This window comes from Chamaea fasciata, unplaced genomic scaffold (assembly GCF_029207755.1).
Source record: "Chamaea fasciata isolate MVZ Bird 193981 ecotype frontalis unplaced genomic scaffold, bChaFas1.0.hap1 SCAF_9, whole genome shotgun sequence".
NCBI lineage: Eukaryota > Metazoa > Chordata > Aves > Passeriformes > Sylviidae > Chamaea > Chamaea fasciata.
The window spans coordinates 32286886-32304825 of NW_027094094.1; the positions used below are offsets into that span (position 1 = coordinate 32286886).

Below are 17940 nucleotides of genomic sequence, written 5' to 3' on the forward strand. Positions count from 1 at the left end.
GCAGTAAGTGCCCCCGGGAGCAATCAGAAATAACTCCTTGTGCCTCTTCAGTCCGCCCCTGATGAGTTACGGGCAGCAGGGAAAGGCAGCTCCGGGCCGCAGCGCCCAGGGCTGGGCTTTTGGGGACACCGCCAGGAGATCAGAGCCCAGGCAGGGACCGGGGGCTGTCCCCGGGTTTGTTCCCGCTTCCGTGTCATTAACGCCCTGAGGACACACTTCACGCTCAATTAAGGCCAATTAAGACCTGCAGGAAGCGGTGCAGGAGGAGCTTCCCAGGTTGGCATTTCTCAAGTGGAACAGCCCCTGGGAGCGGGCTCTGAGCGCACGGAGCAGCCGGACAACTTCCCTGGCACAGGCGCCATTCCAGCCTTCCCAGGGATTGCAGAAAGTGGCACTAACGGCAGGTTTAAGGTTACTCATGGAACCTCAGATGGCTTTGGGTGGGAAGGGACCTCAAAGCCCATCCAGTGCCACCCCTGCCATGGGCAGGGACACCTTCCACTGTCCCAGGCTGCTCCAAACCCCAAAGTCCAACCTGGCCTTGGACACTTCCAGGGATCCAGGGGCAGCCACAGCTGCTCTGGGCACCCTGTGCCAGGGCCTGCCCACCCTCCCAGGGAACAATTCCTTCCCAAGATCCCATCCATCCCTGCCCTCTGGCAGTGGGAAGCCATTCCCTGTCCTGTCCCTCCATCCTTTGTCCATAGTCTCTCTCCATGTTTCCTGTAGCTCCTCCAGGCCCTGGAAGGCCACAACTGGGTCACCCCAAAGCTTCTCCTCTTCAGGCTGAACACCCCCAGCTCTTCCAGCCTTTCCTCCCAGCAGAGCTGCTCCATCCCTGGGATCATTCTGGTCCCTCCTCTGGACTCATTCCTGGATCCCAGGCTCACCCAGAGGCAGCACTGGGCACTCAGCCCCTCACTAAAGTAACTTGCGGGATTAACATCCCAGATCCCAGGCTTTTTCCATTTCCATAGCCCAGCAGTTCTGCCGTGCCTAAATTCCTGCACCCTTGTGTTAGACCATTGTGCATCTCCCATTGCTTTGTGATACAGGGAAGTAGTCTAAGCAATTATTCCGTTATTTTTATCGTCCCCCTCCCGTTTGGTTTTAAGATTAAATTGGGACAACCTCAGCCCTGCTGCATCACCCAGCCAGCATTCCAGAGGGCAGCACAGCAGGGAGCAGGCTGAGCTTGAGGGACACAGTCACCAGCCCCACTGTGTCATGGCAGGGCTCCAGCCCTCCTTATTTCACTTTATTTTCCTTCGCAGTGCATTTGGTTTTACATCATTCTGTGCCTCCAAAGTTTCCCTCCCCTCACAGGCAGCAGAGCTGTGACACAGCATCCCATCCCTGGGCTTTGAACAATTAATTCCCTTTACAGATTGGGGGTCAATTAAAACTTTTGCCACTCACATTTATAACCCTTGGCCTTTATCGCAATCGCACGTTACAAGAATTCACCAGAACTGGTACCAGCAAGGACAGCACGTTGCTAAACCACATCGATAAGCCCAAACCCCATTTCCTCCTCTTTAAATTCACAGATCTGAGCTTGGAGCAGAGTCAAACATCACACAATGTCCCCCCTGTGCCTCAGGGCAGTGACATTTCAGGGGAGGGTGTCACAGTGGGGCTGGCAGAGACGGAGGGAGAAACAAGTCCTTGGGACAGTGCACAGGAGCTCAGAAAGCTCAGGCTCCAGAGAGCTCAGAGGACGTGGGGCTTTAGGAAAGAGCAAGTGGGATTCTACTCTAACTGCTCACAGCAAGGGAAAACCAAAAATAAAATCAGCCTTCATTTAAAAAGCCTTCAAAAGCGGAATTCATAAAAAAATTAAAAGTATTCAAACATTCTTACGGAGTAGTTTACTATCTTGACTAAATGGCACCAAATTTCAAGTGGTCATGTGGAAGAAAAATCAGTAGCATTTCAAACGTTGCTTTGTTCTAGGAGCAGTTTCTATGCTGGCATTTGCTGCTAAAAGGTAGAAATGAACTGAGTATCGAGGAATCTTTCCCTTATGCAGCTTCTGATTTGGTTTGCTTCAGGAAGTAGAAAAGATTTTCCATACTCAAGTTATCTACAGATTATGTCTATATATAAAAAAAAAAGTGTGGCTATGTACAGGTCCTGCACTCACACACCCATCTGTACACACACAGCCCGTGCCAGGTCCTGCCCCCTGGCCCACCCGCTCCTGCTGGAAGGCTCCAAGGGATCCCCAGGGACAACACACAGGCACTCGCTCTTGGTCTGGGCCGAATTGTTCCGCTCATGATCTGTGCTTCCGCTTCCAGTTGGAATTGCAATAACTTAGAGGTTGTTGTTGTATAAAAAGGATTCCAGGAACAGAATTCCCTTTGCCACCCCTGCTCCCACCCCGACATTGGTTTTACTAACTGATTACAGAAGTCAAACTAAATCACATCAGGAACTGCAAACACACTCTTTTGTCCTAATCAAACACGATCTCCATGGCCAGGTTCTGCATGGAGACGTCCTTGGATTTCCTCATCTTCTCGATGGCCCTGTGGAGATCCTGCTGCTGCACGGGCCGGATCTCATCTTCATCGTGTCTGGGGAAGAGAGAGGAACAGCCAGGTGAGGGTCCAGGGGCTGTGTGACAGCTGTGCCAACAGTCAGCAGCCATCCCTGCAAACAGCAGCTCTGACATGGATCCAGCTGGAATCACAGAACCACCGAGGATGGAAAATCCCATCTTGTCCCCAGCCCAGGGCACTGAGTGCCACCTCCAGCCCTTCCTTGGACACCTCCAGCCATGGGCACTCCAAGCCTCCCTGGGCAGCCCCTGCCAAGGCCTCAGCACCCTTTCCATGCAGAAATTCCTGCTGCTGTCCAAGCTGAGCCTCCCCTGGCACAGCCTGAGGCCGTTTCCCCTTGTCCTGTCCCTGTTCCCTGGGAGCAGAGCCCGACCCCCCCTGGCTGTCCCCTCCTGTCAGGGAGTTGTGCAGAGCCACAAGGTCCCCCCTGAGCCTCCTTTTCTCCAGGCTGAGCCCCTTTCCCAGCTCCCTCAGATGCTCCTGGGGCTCCAGCCCCTTCCCCAGCTCCCTTCCCTTCCCTGACATGCTCCAGCCCCTCAATGCACCCAGGATTGCTGCAGGTGTGGAAAATACCAGAGGGCTGTCCCAGCACTGTGTCACCAGCACTGAAGTCTGGCACTAACCAGTGCAGCAGCAGGACTTGGTGGCTCAGGCCACCTCCAGCTTGGGCACCTTGGAACAACCAAGGTGCTGAGCCTATTTTCGGAGCCAAAAGGAATAACAGTAACTGAGTTGTAAGGGGGGATTTGGTGTATAGTGGCAACTGGGCATGAAAACAGGACACTCCTGCTGTGTGTGCCCCTGTCCCCAGTGGCAGCTGCAGTCAGGGAACACCAGGAATGGCTGTGGGTGTGCAGAGGGCCCCACGTACACGTCCTCCTCGCAGGCGTTGTTGACGTACTCCCGCACGCAGAGCAGCGCCGCGTCCCGGCACATCTCCTTCAGGTCACTGCCCGAGAAGCCGTCCGTCTCCTTGGCCACCTGCAGCAGGTCCACGTGGCTGTCCACCTGTGGGGAGCTCCAGGTCAGGCCAGGGACACTCCAAAGCCACTGGCTTTGCTTACCACAACAAGCAACGGTCACCTCCAAGGGTTTTTACCTGCTCTGCGATCATCTGACGTTTTTGGGGAGATAAATTATTCTCCTTTGAACCTCCAAGTGGTTCACACTGCTACAGGAAACTGATGTTTCAGTTCATCAAACTCTGCCATTGGTTGAAAACCTCACCAAAACCCCCCACAAACCCCAACCATCCCATTGGTGTACCCTGTACTAACCATACTCCTGCAGGGATTGGCCTGGAAAAACTGGATCCCAGGAATCCCTTTTCCCAGGTGCCCACATTAAATTTCTCAGCACTCTGTTGTCTGGACACCAGAGTTTGTTCCTGTCTGTTCCTGCTTTACAGAGTCCCAAACCAGGGGATTTAGAGGCAAAATAATATGCCCAACTTGGTGCACTGAGTCAGGCTGAACTCTTGCCAGCCAAGACCTCAGGTTTATTCCATCTTTTTAAGGGATTTCTGATTCCTTTCCCACCATGTGCATCAGTATTTCCTTTTTAAAAAGTTAAAAGCCAAGACAGTCTAATAAAAGGCTGAGATTCTGGGATCACTTCTTTCAAGAGGAAAACTATTCCATGGTTTAAGTCAGGCAAGGAAAAGGGAGGGCAGGACTCCCCTTGCCATGTGAAGTCTGGCCTTGAGAGATCCAAGCCCCCCTCCTGTGGGATATCCCATAGGGGCTTGGTTTTTCTATCTCCCTGAAAATCTTATTTGTGTGGTTCCCTGCCACATGCTGGTGAGCTGCCATTTTTAGGCCTCTTCAAAAAATTTAAGTCGGTTTTACTAATAAAAGATATTTATTAGGCTGGACCTCAGTGTGGAGACACTTTGCAACATTGACTTGAAGGCAATTAGTGCTGCTGACTAAATTTGGGAGGAAGCTCTGATGACAGGGATCCCCTACCCCGCCACAGACATTTCCAGGTGTGCTCACACCTCATCCTTCCCCTCTCCTCTGAAGGAGATTTAAATTATGGACCAAAAGCAGCCCTGCCAAAAGAAGTAATTCCTCCTTGCTTGACTTGAGCTAAGAAAGAGCTACAGTCAGCATCTTCTCCCTGCTTCATTGAGGGCTTGAGATTTCCTTCCCTCATCTAAACACGATTCACCTGCACCTTTTTTAGAGAGAGAAATCTCTTCTCTGTAACAGAACAAGCAAATGGAGCCAGAGAAACTGAGCCATTCTGCTCAGAGGGGGTGATTCACCACACAAGCCAAGGCTCCTGCTGCCAAAGGTGCCAACTGCAGGGCTTCAGTGTCAGGCCACACCTAAACCCACCAAACATTCCCAAGTTCTCACTGGGAATGCCCTGGCAGCTCGTCTCGGCCTCACTGCAAGGCAGGCAATTATAAACCACAACTTGTGCACGGCCAGAGCTGCATTGGTGGCAGTAATGCAGCCATGAGCCACCAACAGGAGGCTACTCACATTTTCATTCTTCAAAATCAGCTTCAGGATCGCCTCTCTTTGCTTCAGAGCCTAAAAGAGAAGAGACTGAAGTTACCAGAGGACAAAAATAAACACTTGTGACATCCCAGGGCTCTCAGTCCCATCAGTTCCCTCGCCCAGGACAGGTGACACACACTGAGGAAACCTCTCTGATGGCAAATTCAGCTCCCCAGGTGATGCTTGGGGAGTTCTAAACCAGATAAATCACACACTCTGTGTGAGGAGGTTACTGAAGAATCAGCTGAGTCTTGGACAGATCCTTCCTAGGAAGGTCAAACACAGGCAACAAAAACTGGGGTTTGTGCCTGCCAAACCTCATCATTAAAAAGGGGAAGAATTCCCCCACGGATAATCTGGCAGCTGAACAGTTACTACTCTGTCCCAAAACCTACTTCTGCCACTTCCCTCTGCTTTGCAGGTAATTTTTGATGAGTAATTCGGGCCCTTTTCATCTCCAACTCAGTTATAAAATCTGCAAGCCTTTCACTCCTGCCCGTGCCTGTTCCCAATGCACAGCACACCAATTATTCCACCTTCAGTAAGAGTCAGGGCCAATCTGGGTTGATCACAAGGCAAGAGAGAAGCAGTAAGCTCATGGCAGGGCTGCAGTGGGGTAAGGAAAATCTGTTCCCTAAATAACACTTCCTGTGGTAACTCTGATCCTGGGAGATGGAGCCAATCCCTGTAATATCCCAGGGCACTTAATTCATCCTTCTAACAATGGGGCTTGATAGAATGACACAACAAAGTACTCAAATCCACATCCTTGTCCCCTGCTAACTCAAGGAACAGCTGGAGATGAGGAAGGTGTGTGGAACAGGTCTGGAAGCACAGCAGTTCCCAAGTTAGAAATGCTCTTTCCAAAGGGATCCACTCCCATGGAGCGAAAGTCAGTTCCAACAACACAGGCCTGGGAACACAGCTCCTCTCTTGCACAATCAATAAGAATTTTACTCCTCCAGTTTGGTCTCTGAGTTTCAGCAAAAATGGATAATGATTTCTGTGGCCAGAGGGGAATTCCAACAGCCACGACTGAACGCCTGATAACACCGACACAAAAGTATCTGGGGACACCACCAGGCATCTCAAGGTGACTGAAATACCTGGGAAAGGATGGCAAGAGCAACCTTTGGAGTAAGGACAACCTTGTGACAGCTGCCTAATTGATAAAGAACTTCATAACTGGGGCATAAATCACAGAATCATGGAATGGTTTGGGTCCTTAAAGAGCCTCTCATTCCAAGCCCATCACAGGCAGAACAAACCAGGTTTTCCACACTGTATGCTGTGGAAAGGCCTGAGCAGAACACAGTTACAAACCAGCCCTTCCCAGTGTGCAGCATCCGAACATCTCCATTCCCAGAGAAGAGCAGGGGTGGGAAGCTCATGGTGTTGTTTCTCATGGCGTTGTTTCAGATAAAACACCCAAGAGATCAAAACTTCACCTTAAAAAGCTGAGTTATGGACGTGCTTCCAAAAAACCCTGACGCCAGCTCAGCAGAATGGAGCATTTCCTGGAGGAAAACCCCCAGAGCTGTGGATTTGCTGGCTGGGGGGCCAGGGCAGGCAGGACTTACAGGCTGGTTGATGTGGAAGCGGGTGGGCATCCTCCTCATGATAGCAGAGTCCAGGTCCTGGGGCCGGTTGGTGGCTCCCATCACAATCACCTGTGTGACACCAACAGACAGCACTGAAATCAGCTCTGGGAAACATCCACAGCCTGGGAATGTCAGCACCAGCCACGGCATCTCCTCCACTTTATCATCAGCATCGACATTTCAAGAAGTTACATAAAAGTTTCCTGGCAGTGATCTCAGCAAGGGCAGCTAGAGAGAGCCCTGGTGCCACAAATACCACCTGGGGGGAGATTTCCACACGAGTCCAACTTGAAAATTCAGACCCTAAGAAGGAACTCAAAACTTCTGCTTGTGATGTCACTTTTAGCTCCTGGTGGAAATCGAAAGGAGATGTTTCGAGAAGGTATTTAAAAACATGGTGGTTTGGGGCTGTGCTGAAAAAAGAATCACAGAAGGTTTGGGTTGGAAAAGACCTTAAAGCTCATCTTGTTGCAAGCCCTCCACGGGCAGGGACACCTTCCAGGAGACCACCACGGCAGTGGGTTCACCTGGCAGCTTTCACATGCACCCAAATACTGTTTTCATTTTTTTAAACATTCAAAAAAAGCATTCCATGACCTACATGTCAGCAGTGGGTTAAAGGTGTCCTAGCCAAGCCCAACACCAGGACAGTGTTTACCTCCCTGGAGCACTCCAGCTCTTTAATTCCAGAACAAATTTACTCCCCATTTCACAGCAGCTTTGTTTCCCCATTTCTTACTCTAAGCTGTGTACATGGTAAACACCCGGGCAGGAGAGTGACAAAACGCCAGGGTGATTAATCTGGGCTCCTGGAGAGTGAAAAAACGCCAGGGTGATTAATCTGGGCTCCAGGGGGTTTCCTACCCTGCTCCCGCCTTTGGGCCAGGCCCAGCTGCTCCAGGAAGGCGGGCCAGCGGGGCCGGTGGCCCGGCAGAGTCACCCTGCCACCTAGAGGCACTGGGAATGCTGGCTCGGGGATGATCCACACTTCTCCGGGCATTCTTTTCAGCCAAAAGGAACATTCTTCACCTGCCCCGAGTTCCTGCCACTCTCCAGATCCATCCTCAGCAGGTTTAGCCCACAGCTGAGCGTGGCTTCCAGGTGGAATCAACACATCCGCCTCAACGCTTCCTTTCAATTTCCTCCAAGCATTTGGGATCCTTGTTTTTCTTACAAAAGGCAAATGCTGCTCAACTTGAGAAACCTCAAACTGTCTCACTGCAGGGAATGAATAATTTCCTTTGCTCCAAGGAATTGTCAGTGTATTGGGAAAAAAGGTAACACACTGTTCTTGGAAGGTGGTGTCAGTTTCCAGTGAAGGGTTCATACCACTGGCTTTTTACTAATGGGAAGCTTTCACTCCCCTCAGTACATATATAACACTGGTTTTTACTCATTTTGGGAAAAATCAGCTGGAAAAACATCTTTGGCACAAGCTTGGCAGAGGAGGAAAAGCCATTTATGGAAAAATACACCTTAAAAAGGCTGAAAATTTTCAAATTAGAGAGTAAACATCCTGTTTAAGGGCTTCGAGAAGATCACCCCAAGTGACAGTTCAGAACCATGGCATGCAGGCTTTCTGCTACATTCAAGTCATTTAAAATCCCAGAATGTTTTGGGATGGGAGGGACTTAAAGCCTATCCCATCTCATCTGAAAACACCTCTTCTTGATTAAATCCAAAATAAGCACAAAGCCAATCTTTTCAGGAAGAATAATCCGGGGATACAAATCCCCTCATTCCCTGAAGTGCTGGGAATCACTGACAGGTAAAGAGCCCTTTGGCAATCCCCGTTCCCGAGCAGCTCCAGGCACAATATCCCAGCTGAGGGAATTGTCCCAGCTTGTCCCAGCAGCCTGAGCACTCACCTGGCAGTTGTAGTCGGTGTCCAGCCCATCCCACAGGCTCATGAACTGGGCCTTCATCATGGCTGTGGCCTCGTGGTCGGTGCTCGAGCGGTTCCGCAGGAAGGAATCTGTGCCAAAGGAGGGAAGCAGCCACTGCCAAGCCAATTCCTCACACCTGGGCTGCTCTCTTAGCTCATTAATGCACTTTTAATCCCCAGGGTCAGCAAACAACAGGTGCTGCTGAGGGTGAAGGCAGCGAAGTGGACCCTCCCCCATTCCTAGTCCCCTCTTTCGAAGGGCACTACACAAGCGTGCACCCATCACAGGAGACTGCCATTGCCCCACATCTTGTGCTCCTAACTTTCACCCTCCTGAATTCATGGAAAGCAGCCTCCCCTCCCGTTCTTCAGCCTTATGAAACCACTGTTGCAGACCTCTCCTAAAACTGTGTTTTACTTCCCAGTATGTGCCCTGGCAGCAGAAGTCCTGAAGTGTATTTGCTGCTGGGTTTCCTCGTGAACCAAAAATAAGTAGAAACTTGTTTTACTTGCGAATTCCTCCACTATCACCAGTAAAAAACCCCAATGTTTTTCCTAATGCGCCACCATTCCTTTACAATTCTATTTCTCTTACTGAGCCTTCACTCTTTTTAAGGAAAAGATGACAGCAGACCCATACATCACTGAACCCAGAGTTCCATCTCACTCTGCTATAGCTACTGATTTTTAAAAAAGGGAGATTTTTACCTATTTCATCAATAAAAATGATGGATGGTTGGAGCTTTATGGCCAGGGAGAAGACAGCAGCAGCCAGTTTTTGGGATTCTCCATACCATTTATCCGTCAGCGTGGAGGGCTGCAGGTTGATGAACCTACACCCAGCTTCCTTGGCCGTAGCTTTGGCAATCAGGGTCTTCCCACATCCAGGGGGGCCATAGAGAAGGACTCCTGGAAAATTCACAGTGTTAATGCTTTGCTAGGACAGCCCTGGGGGTGTCCAGGCTCAAGTTTGATCCTTACAAGGTAAGACACCAAAGCAAGGAAAGGAAACACTATTCCATGGAATCAGAGGTTTTAAGATAATCCCTCTTAAATTACAGCTCAGAACAACCAGAGGTTGTGAAGCTGAGAGGAGACATTTGAAAGATGACTGGTTTATTGTCCCTGCCCATGGCAGGGGGTGCAACATCATCTTTAAGGTCCCTTCCAACCCAAACCACTCCATGATTCCATTTCATCCCATTCCCAGGACTACGAAGGTTACATAAAATTAACCCCTATTTATGTCCTGTCAGGCCTTGTTTATAGCTCCTTTCAGTCCTGCTAATAAAACTTAGCACAGAGGAGTGAGGAAAGGAAAAATCCATCACACAACAGACCCAGAGACATTTTAAACAAATTACCCACAATTAAACATGACATCTTGTATTATTTTTGAACTTGTCACAGTGGAAGAATTCACAGGAGTGTTTGTCTAACACAGCTCTAAAGAAAACAATTTCAAGAGCAACATTCAGTCAAAAGAGCCCAAAGCACAGGGAATTATTACGGTTTTTTCTGTTTATGTGAGAAAATGATGGACTTGATGTCTCACAAACATCATTACTCTGGAGCAGTGACTTCCAATTAACACCCAGCACAAGCCACTCATAAAACTGGGGAGCAGCTTGAGCTGGAAAGTCTGCTTTAAAAAGATAAATAAAAAAAATCATTTTTTCCTTCAGCTTCTTAGATCATGGCATTCATGTAATTTTCCAGACAGCTTCAGTTTGTGACTTACACAGAACATAGCCTGGAAAAACTAAACCAGCTACCAGAGTGCTGCATTTTCCATCCCTTGAGACACAGCAGTGAGGGAGTCACAGATCCAGGCAGGAATTAAGAGCTCCAGAAATCAATATTCCAGGGAACAAAGCAGTAAACTTGGGTGTTTAGTCCAACATTTTTGGTTTAAATTCTGCTTTTTTTCCTTTTTTTTTTTCTTCTCAGTAACATACAACAAATATGGCTGTAGGGATTTCAGCAGATTTCCAACTTCTGTTTTACTGTGGAAAATGAATCTGCCACCTGCCTTAACACTGTGTAACCCAACTCCAGAGAGAATCAAAGGCTCTCCAGAGGAAAAATGGGATGTCTGTCTTGCTGAATGATGGGAATTTCCAGGAGTGTCAAAGCTGTAGAGCAGAGTTAGAGCTCAGCTCTGCCAAAGGACAACATGGGGTGTAAAGACAATAAAAATGACATTTTAGGCAGTTAATAGTGTAGGATACATGGATTATAATGGCCTGGAGTGACAGAAAGAGGGGAAAGTGACAGGAAGAGGGGAAATGGGAAGGAATTGTTCCCTGGGAGGGTGGGCAGGCCCTGGCACAGGGTGCCCAGAGCAGCTGGGGCTGCCCCTGGATCCCTGGGAGTGCCCAAGACCAGGCTGGACTTTGGGGCTTGGAGCAGCCGGGGATAGTGGAGGTGTCCCTGCTCATGGCATTGGATGGGCTTTAAGGTCCCTCCCAAGCCAAATCATTCCACGATTCTGTGATCAATGCACAAAAATGGACCATCAAAACCAAAATCCAGCTATTGGTTCAATGTTGAGACAAAACTTCTTCACCAGAGCAGGAGAAGAGGGAAAATCTGAGAGGTTTTTCCCTGGCATCAGTCCTAATGTTTGCACTTTGACCTAACAACCCACTTCCCCTTCCCTTTCTGAGAAACTGCACCTTTTAAATTTTAAATACCAAGGTAGAAATCCATCACATTCCCTTCCTACCTTTTGGAGGCTGTAAGAGCCTGGAATTTTCAAACAAATATTTCTTCTTGATGGGCAAAATGACAGTGTCTTTCAAATCTGTGATGACATCATCTAAGCCTGCAATGTCACTCCAGGTGACCTGCAAGGGAAAAACAGTGTTGGGAATGATCAGCATCCATCCTGCCAAGGAAAAGAACCCACCAGCTTCAGAGGAGTGCCTTGAAAATACAAGAGAGAAGGGATTAAAACCCTCTGCTCTCAATGATGATCACAGGAATATTTCCTGTGTTATTTCCACAGAGGTGCAAATAATGCAATCCAGAGACAAAGGGGAGTTTTGCAGGTCTGAGGAGCAGGGAAGGTGCTCACATGCATGCTGAGTGGGTCCACCAGGTGGGCAGCAATGCTCATCTCGTACTCGGTCAGCTTGACATTCTTCACTCCTATCTGCTTCATCAACTTCTCGGCCTGGGGGAAACCAAACACCGGGAAAATCAAGGGGAAAAAAACGGAATGGTTCACTCAAACATCAGCTTTTTAAAAGAACTGCTTCTTGTGGTTTGAAAAGCTTCTCCCTAAGAGGTGAAATCTCGATTTAAGAAGGTTCTGCTGTTTCCTAATGACTTTGCCGCCACTTGAGTGAAACCAAGTCAGATGTCTCAGTTCCCATCAAACAAATGCTGGGGGCCTCACATGACCAAACCCACAACTCCTCTGTTATGACCTAAGAAACAACCCAAAAAAACCCTTAAAACACAGAGTGTGTCCCCCAAGCCCTCACAGCACTTGGAGAGATCCGTGTATTTTCACATGAATCAAGGAGAGACTGATGTGTTTGTAAATTCCCAGAAGCCAGTCAATTTCTGACATGTGTTCGGTGGGTTTCCCCTAATTTACAAGGAAAACTCACTGTGTCAACACACTTGCACGTTTCAATTTCTCTTTCTACTCAAACTTGTAAGAAGTCCAACAAGGTTTTGGGACAGTGCAGCTTCTGAGATAACAGCTGGCACTGAACCCATTGGGAAAGCTGGTTTTCAACTACAAAGCTCATTACAGAAGGAAAACCACCCAACACAGATTTAGGTTGCTCAGAATCCGTGCAATTCTTGTCAGTCAGAAACCAAACAACCAAAAAAAGCTGCCGCATTTCCAAAGCAAACCTTTAACTTTTGGTTCTGAAGGGCCCCTAAAGCTTTTCCAGAGCACAAATCATTCCAGTTCAAGATAAGGAACGAGGCTTTTCATTTTTTCCCTCCCCTTCTCCAAGGCATTTGGACTGCTGGTGGAGGTCTCTGCCACCAAGTTGCCAGAAATGCAGAGCTTTCAAGTTCTCTTTTAAGTTAAGAATTGAGTTCTCTCTGCTCCAGGTTTTCAAAGGCAACCAAGAGACTGATGATTTAAGGCCACTGCTGCTCAGCAAAGTTGTCAGAAGCAGAGAAGGCACCAGGCCCACAGACTTGCTGGAAATCAGAGCCAACAGCAGCCTCCAGACCAACAGTTCTGCCACCGCTTCAGGCTACAAATTGTAATTTGTTACAAAACACAAGCCCTGAAAAGACCAACAGCCCAAACTCTGAGACTGACTAAAAACCTTCCCAACAGGATACTCCTCAACACCCCGGGGAAACGCTGCGGAATGGAATCCTACCTGCTTCTGAGCTTCCACCTTCTGCTTCCTGGTGGGGTCGATGGCGTCCACCATCCACTTGATGGTGAAGTAGGTGACGGCCCCGAAGATGGTGAGGCGGAAGATCAGGCCCACCACCTCGTTCCGGCTCAGCGGCCGCGAGAACGCCTCGGCGTGCACCATCCTCCTTCCCAGCCCTGAGGGGGACAAGGGAAACCACAGGGAGGGAAATCAGAGCTGGAAAAAAAGCCTACCTGCCTGCCTGCCTGGTGTTTAAATGTCGTTTGATAAAAGCTGTTTCGCAGGGACTTTGGACAAGGGCACGGAGTGAGAGGACAAGGGGAAATGGCTTCGTGCAGACAGAGGGGAGGTTTGGATGGGATATTGGGAAGGAATTGTTCCCTGGGAGGGTGGGCAGGCCCTGGCACAGGGTACCCAGAGAAGCTGTGGCTGCCCCGGGATCCCTGGAAGTGTCCAAGGCCAGGCTGGAGCAAGCTGGGATAGTGGAAGGTATCCCTGCCCTGGCAGTGGGAGGAAATCTAAGGCGCCTTCCAACCCAAACCATGGTGGGATTCTGTGCTCACAGTGGGCACAAAGCTGCCATTCCCAGTGAGACTGACATTTTGGGACTGCTGTTGCCCCTGAATGCTGAATCCTGGAGCCAGGGAACTCCATTATTTAACCAGAGAGGTCTTTTCCCTAAGAGGAAGTTTACAGGAAAGGCACGCGGCAGCCACATTAAGGAGCAATCAGCGACTCGCATTTGATTAAAACCAGGGTAAGAGCTGGAGCCTGCACCTGGCAGGATGTGTGGGGAGTTATTAATATCCCTGGAAACCTGAAAATGCTGGATGTGGCACACAGCTATCCAGGGAAAAGCCTGACTGCTGCATGAGCCAAGCCCAGAGAGCACAGCCCTCTCAATCCTGGGAACAAAAGGCACAGAAGAAAGACCTTTGCTAAAACATTGGGAAAAAGGACTTGTCAAATCAGGGTCCGCTTCCTCCTCAGCTGGTGGGGGGGATCTCCTTGAGAACCCCCAAATCACTCCTTGGGCACTGCCCCATCTTCCTGCTGCAAGGCCAAAACCAGCAGCAACTCCTCTGGCAGCTCCTGACACTCCCTGGCCACTCTCCAAACCAAAGCTGGCAGCCAGGGCAACCCTGCAGCACCCCCAGCCAAATTATCCCTGGATCCCCCTGCCCAGGGCAACCCTGCAGCACCCCCAGCCAAATGATCCCTGAACAAGGAAAAAACGTCCCCAAAAACCCCGTGCAGAAACATCCTTCTTTTGCAACCCTGAGCGCCAACCAAAAGGAAAACCTTGAACACAAGAGGAATTGAAGCATAACCTCGCTGAGCCAAGTCCTGATAACACACAAACGTCAAAACCTGCAGGAACTCAGCGGTTCTTTTCCCTGAGGCGAGGACTCCGCTCGGGGCCCGCTGCGGCTCCGCTCTGCCCGTACAGGCGCAAAAGGGAAACCAAAAGCGGCAGCGGCGCTCGGTTTCTGTTCCGCGCCGAGGGCAAGCTGAGGCGCTGCCGGGAAGCCCTGGCCTGCCGCGGGCCCGGGGAGCCCCGCGGGGCCCTCCGCAGCGCGGGGATCCCCCCCGGTGCCGGGCAGCCCCGTCACGGCTGCCCCGGGCAGGGCAGGGCAGGGCAGGGCAGGGCCGGGCCGCGCCGCCCGTGACCTTCCCGCCGCCCGGCAGGTGCGGCGCGGCCGCCGTGCCGCCGTCCCGCCGGGTCACTCACCGTGCGGCGGCTCTCCGGAACTCCGCGACAGGGGGCGGGACGAGCGGCAGGAGGAGGAGGAGAGGAGAGGAGAGGAGGAGAAAGAGCAGAAGGAAGGAGCGGAGCAAAAGCCGGCGGCAGCACCGAGGGCCCGGCGGCGGCGGCGCGTCCGGCGCTTCCTCCGTCCGTGCGGCGCTCGCTGCCCCGCCCAAAGGTTCCGGCCGGCGCACCCCGCGCGAAGGTTCCGCCCGGCGGATGGATTATATATATAACAAATATATATATTTTTATATATAAAACAAAAATATACATATTTTATATACGCAACATATAAAATATAGGTAATATTTATATTATATAGAAAACTATATATTTTATAATAATATACAATATATTATATATTATTATGCATATTCTATATTTATATATAATATATTATATATGCACAACAATACAGATATACATATATACACAAATATATACAAATATATACATATGTATATGATGTATATACATATTATATATCTGTTACATACAATTTTATACGTAGAATATATACAACGTGCAGATATATGCACACATATTTTATATAGGTAGATGCGTAATTTATATATACATAGTTACATTTTATATATACATATTATATATTGTTACATTTATATATACATATATATACATATTACAATTTATATGTATATATTTATATGCATAACCAATATAAAACATATTTAAGGTATTTACGACATACACATAGTGACAGGAGAATGTCCAGGAAAAAGGTGAAAATGACACGATCTCCCCAGGAGCGCCAATGAACCCCAGGGTTCTGGCAATCTCTCTTCAGCCCTCCTGCTCTCCAGCCAAGGTTTTCCAGTGACAGGACAAGAGGAAATGGCCTCGGGCTGTGCCAGGGGAGGTTCAGGTGGGACATCAGCAGGAATTTCTTCACGGGAAAAAAGATTTCGATTTGATCAGGCGAGTCCTCCCTTTCACGCTGCTCCTGCAGGCTTTGACGGTAAAAAAAGATCCTCATCTTCTAGAGGGTTTCGTTTTTCAGTTCATGTGGACCATTGTGTTTGTTCATTCCTGGAGGAAAATATTTAGGACCCTTCTGGTTTTCTTCCCACTCCTGAAAAAGAAGTGACATCTGTTTTACTGCAATTAAGGAGAAATGCAAACACACACACACACTCACACACACACACGAGGAAAAGCAGCTCGAAACCTGCATTTTGTCACTGCTGTGGTGGCAACCTCTGAAAAAAAAAAATCCCATAGACAAATACTTTTAAAAGATGTGGGGAAGTGCAATTTTTTTCAGAAGCCACCCACCAGGGTCGTGGCAATGCAGAAGGTGTGGATTGTTTTGGGCTCCAATTTATCCAAATATTGGGGGACTGTGATCAGGATTGTGACAGGCTTCTTTCCCAGAGTTCATGTGAGCTTTCCATGCATAGCTCCAGTGGAATGGAGTGTCTGGAAGAGGAATGTACTGGGAATCACGGGGTTACACTGGGGGGAAAGGTGTTTGTGGCAGCTCTGCCTCCAAGCCCTTGGCATGCCTTGGATCACGGGGAGTGCTTCCCACCTAAAGAGAGATCCACAAGGTGGGAGCGCGAGTTAAAACTCAGACACGGAATGAGTCAGGGTGGCTGGGAACCTCAATCCAGCTCGTTCCACCCCATGCCATGGGCAGGGACACCTTCCACTGTATCCCAGGTCGCTCCAAGCTGGCCTTGAACACTTCCAGGGATCCAGAGGCAGCCGCAGTTTTATCAGTTTGGGGTTTGCAGCTGGAGGAAGAGGGGGAGTGTGGAAATCGAGGGGAACCTCTGTGCCTGGGAGAGCACGGAGTGCTCTTTGAGGCCAGGGTTGGCACAAGGATAAATGGATGCAGACCAGTCCCGAATATATTTAGCCTGCAAACCAGGAGAAGGTTCTGGGAACGGCTTTGCAGTGGGAATAGTGGTGACAGAACATCTCAAGACTCAACTTGATACCTCTCTGAAAGGAATAATGTAACAGATCATTTGCAAAGGCTGGAGGCTGCAGCAGCTGGGGAAATCCCTCCACCTGAGCTTCCACTTTATTTTGAGCCCTTAAAGGTCATTTTCCTGCAAAACACAAACGCTGCTAATTCCCAGTAAGTTCAGGTTCTCAACTTAGGGTGTGAAGAGCCTTGTACAATGGGGTTTATCCCCTCAGGTTTTCAAGAGTTAAAAAGACTGATTTAGAGATTTATAGACAGGGTTTTCTCCCTGCCAGGATAATTGTGATCAGTGTGGGAAGGAGAATGGAGTGGGACAGAAAGCTCCGTGGAATACCACGGGCTGCTGGGCCAGATAGCGTGACCTGGGGGACTGTCATGTCCCTGACCCCGAGCTTGGCTACCCCGAGGACATCAGCAGGAATTTCTTCCTGGATAGGGTGCTGAGGCCTTGGCAGGGGCTGCCCAGGGAGGTTTGGAGTGCCCGTGGCTGGAGGTGTCCAAGGAAGGGCTGTAGGTGGCACTGAGTGCTCTGGGCTGGGGACAAGGTGGGCACCGGGCACAGCTGGGACTCCATGGGCTGGGAGGGATTTTCCAGCCTCAATGATTCTGCGATTCCGAGGGCAGCAGGTGGCCCAAACCCCCCGTTCCCTGCGTGCCCCGGCGGCTGCAGGGGGCGACAGGCGCTCGCTCACCGCGGTCTCTCCGCTCCGCGCCGGCCCCGGGGGGCGTGAGGGGAGGACGACGAGCCCCCTCAAGACGCCGGGCTAATCCTCCCGCTCCCTTTCCCCGCGGGGCCGCACCGAGCCCGTTCTTCCCCTTGCCTTCTTCCCGCCCAGATGGGCTGAGGAAGGAGGAGAGGCAGGCGGGCGGGCGGCGGCGCCGCGGGCTCTGAGGGGCTCTGAGGGGCCCCCGCACGGCCCGGGCCCCCGGCGGCCCCTGACGGCCACTTCCGCCCGCGGGGGAGGCGCCGCCGCCAGCGCCCACGTGACCCAGCGCAGCACCGCCGCCTCACTTTACCGTCCGTATCCCTCCGCCCGCTTGCCCCCCACCCCCTCCTCCCCCGCCCCCTCCCGGAGGCGAGGGGGGGCCGGCGGGCGGAGGGGTACGGGCGGCGCGCGCAGTGCGCTCCGGTCCCCCGGTCCCCCCGGTCCGCCGCTTCTCCGCCTCTCCGGTGGCGGGGTGGGAGGGACTACTTTGTGTGTTGGCGGACGCGTCGCGTGGGCGTGGCGGCGCCGCCCGCCGTCCCTCTCGGAAGCCGCGGCCATGATGGGCGCCCCGCGCCGGCGAGCGCTGCGGGCCGGGGGATGAGCGCGGC

At 50.7% G+C, this 17940-nt stretch overlaps 1 protein-coding gene across 4 annotated transcripts; it reads right to left on the bottom strand.

Moving 5' to 3' along the window:
* Positions 1-1223: 1223 nt before the first annotated feature.
* ATAD1 (ATPase family AAA domain containing 1) lies at positions 1224-14804 on the bottom strand. Of its 4 annotated transcripts, none has more exons than XM_066191736.1 (10): positions 14657-14804; positions 12925-13100; positions 11643-11741; positions 11292-11412; positions 9272-9472; positions 8547-8653; positions 6658-6747; positions 5060-5110; positions 3469-3575; positions 1224-2582 (listed from the first exon to the last, which is right to left on the bottom strand). In XM_066191736.1, the coding sequence occupies exons 2-10, from the start codon at positions 13084-13086 to the stop codon at positions 2462-2464; spliced, it is 1059 nt and encodes a 352-aa protein (XP_066047833.1). In that variant the 5' UTR covers positions 13087-13100; positions 14657-14804; the 3' UTR covers positions 1224-2461. The 4 variants fall into 4 exon arrangements, with proteins under 4 accessions (XP_066047833.1, XP_066047829.1, XP_066047831.1 ...); XM_066191732.1 differs by having other exon boundaries at positions 3439-3575; positions 14657-14801; XM_066191734.1 differs by lacking the exon at positions 14657-14804 and adding an exon at positions 14296-14355 and having other exon boundaries at positions 3439-3575.
* Between the last annotated feature and the right edge of the window lie 3136 nt (positions 14805-17940).

Excerpts from the sequence above, each read along its gene's own strand:
- ATAD1 (XM_066191732.1), bottom strand. The coding sequence starts at position 13,086 with ATGGTGCACGCCGAGGCGTTCTCGCGGCCGCTGAGCCGGAACGAGGTG. Across the intron at positions 6,748-8,546 it reads ACACCGACTACAACTGCCAG|GTGATTGTGATGGGAGCCAC; the intron begins GTGAGTGCTCAG and ends GGTGTCACACAG. Across the intron at positions 2,583-3,438 it reads AACGCCTGCGAGGAGGACGT|ACACGATGAAGATGAGATCC; the intron begins GTACGTGGGGCC and ends TCTCTTCCCCAG.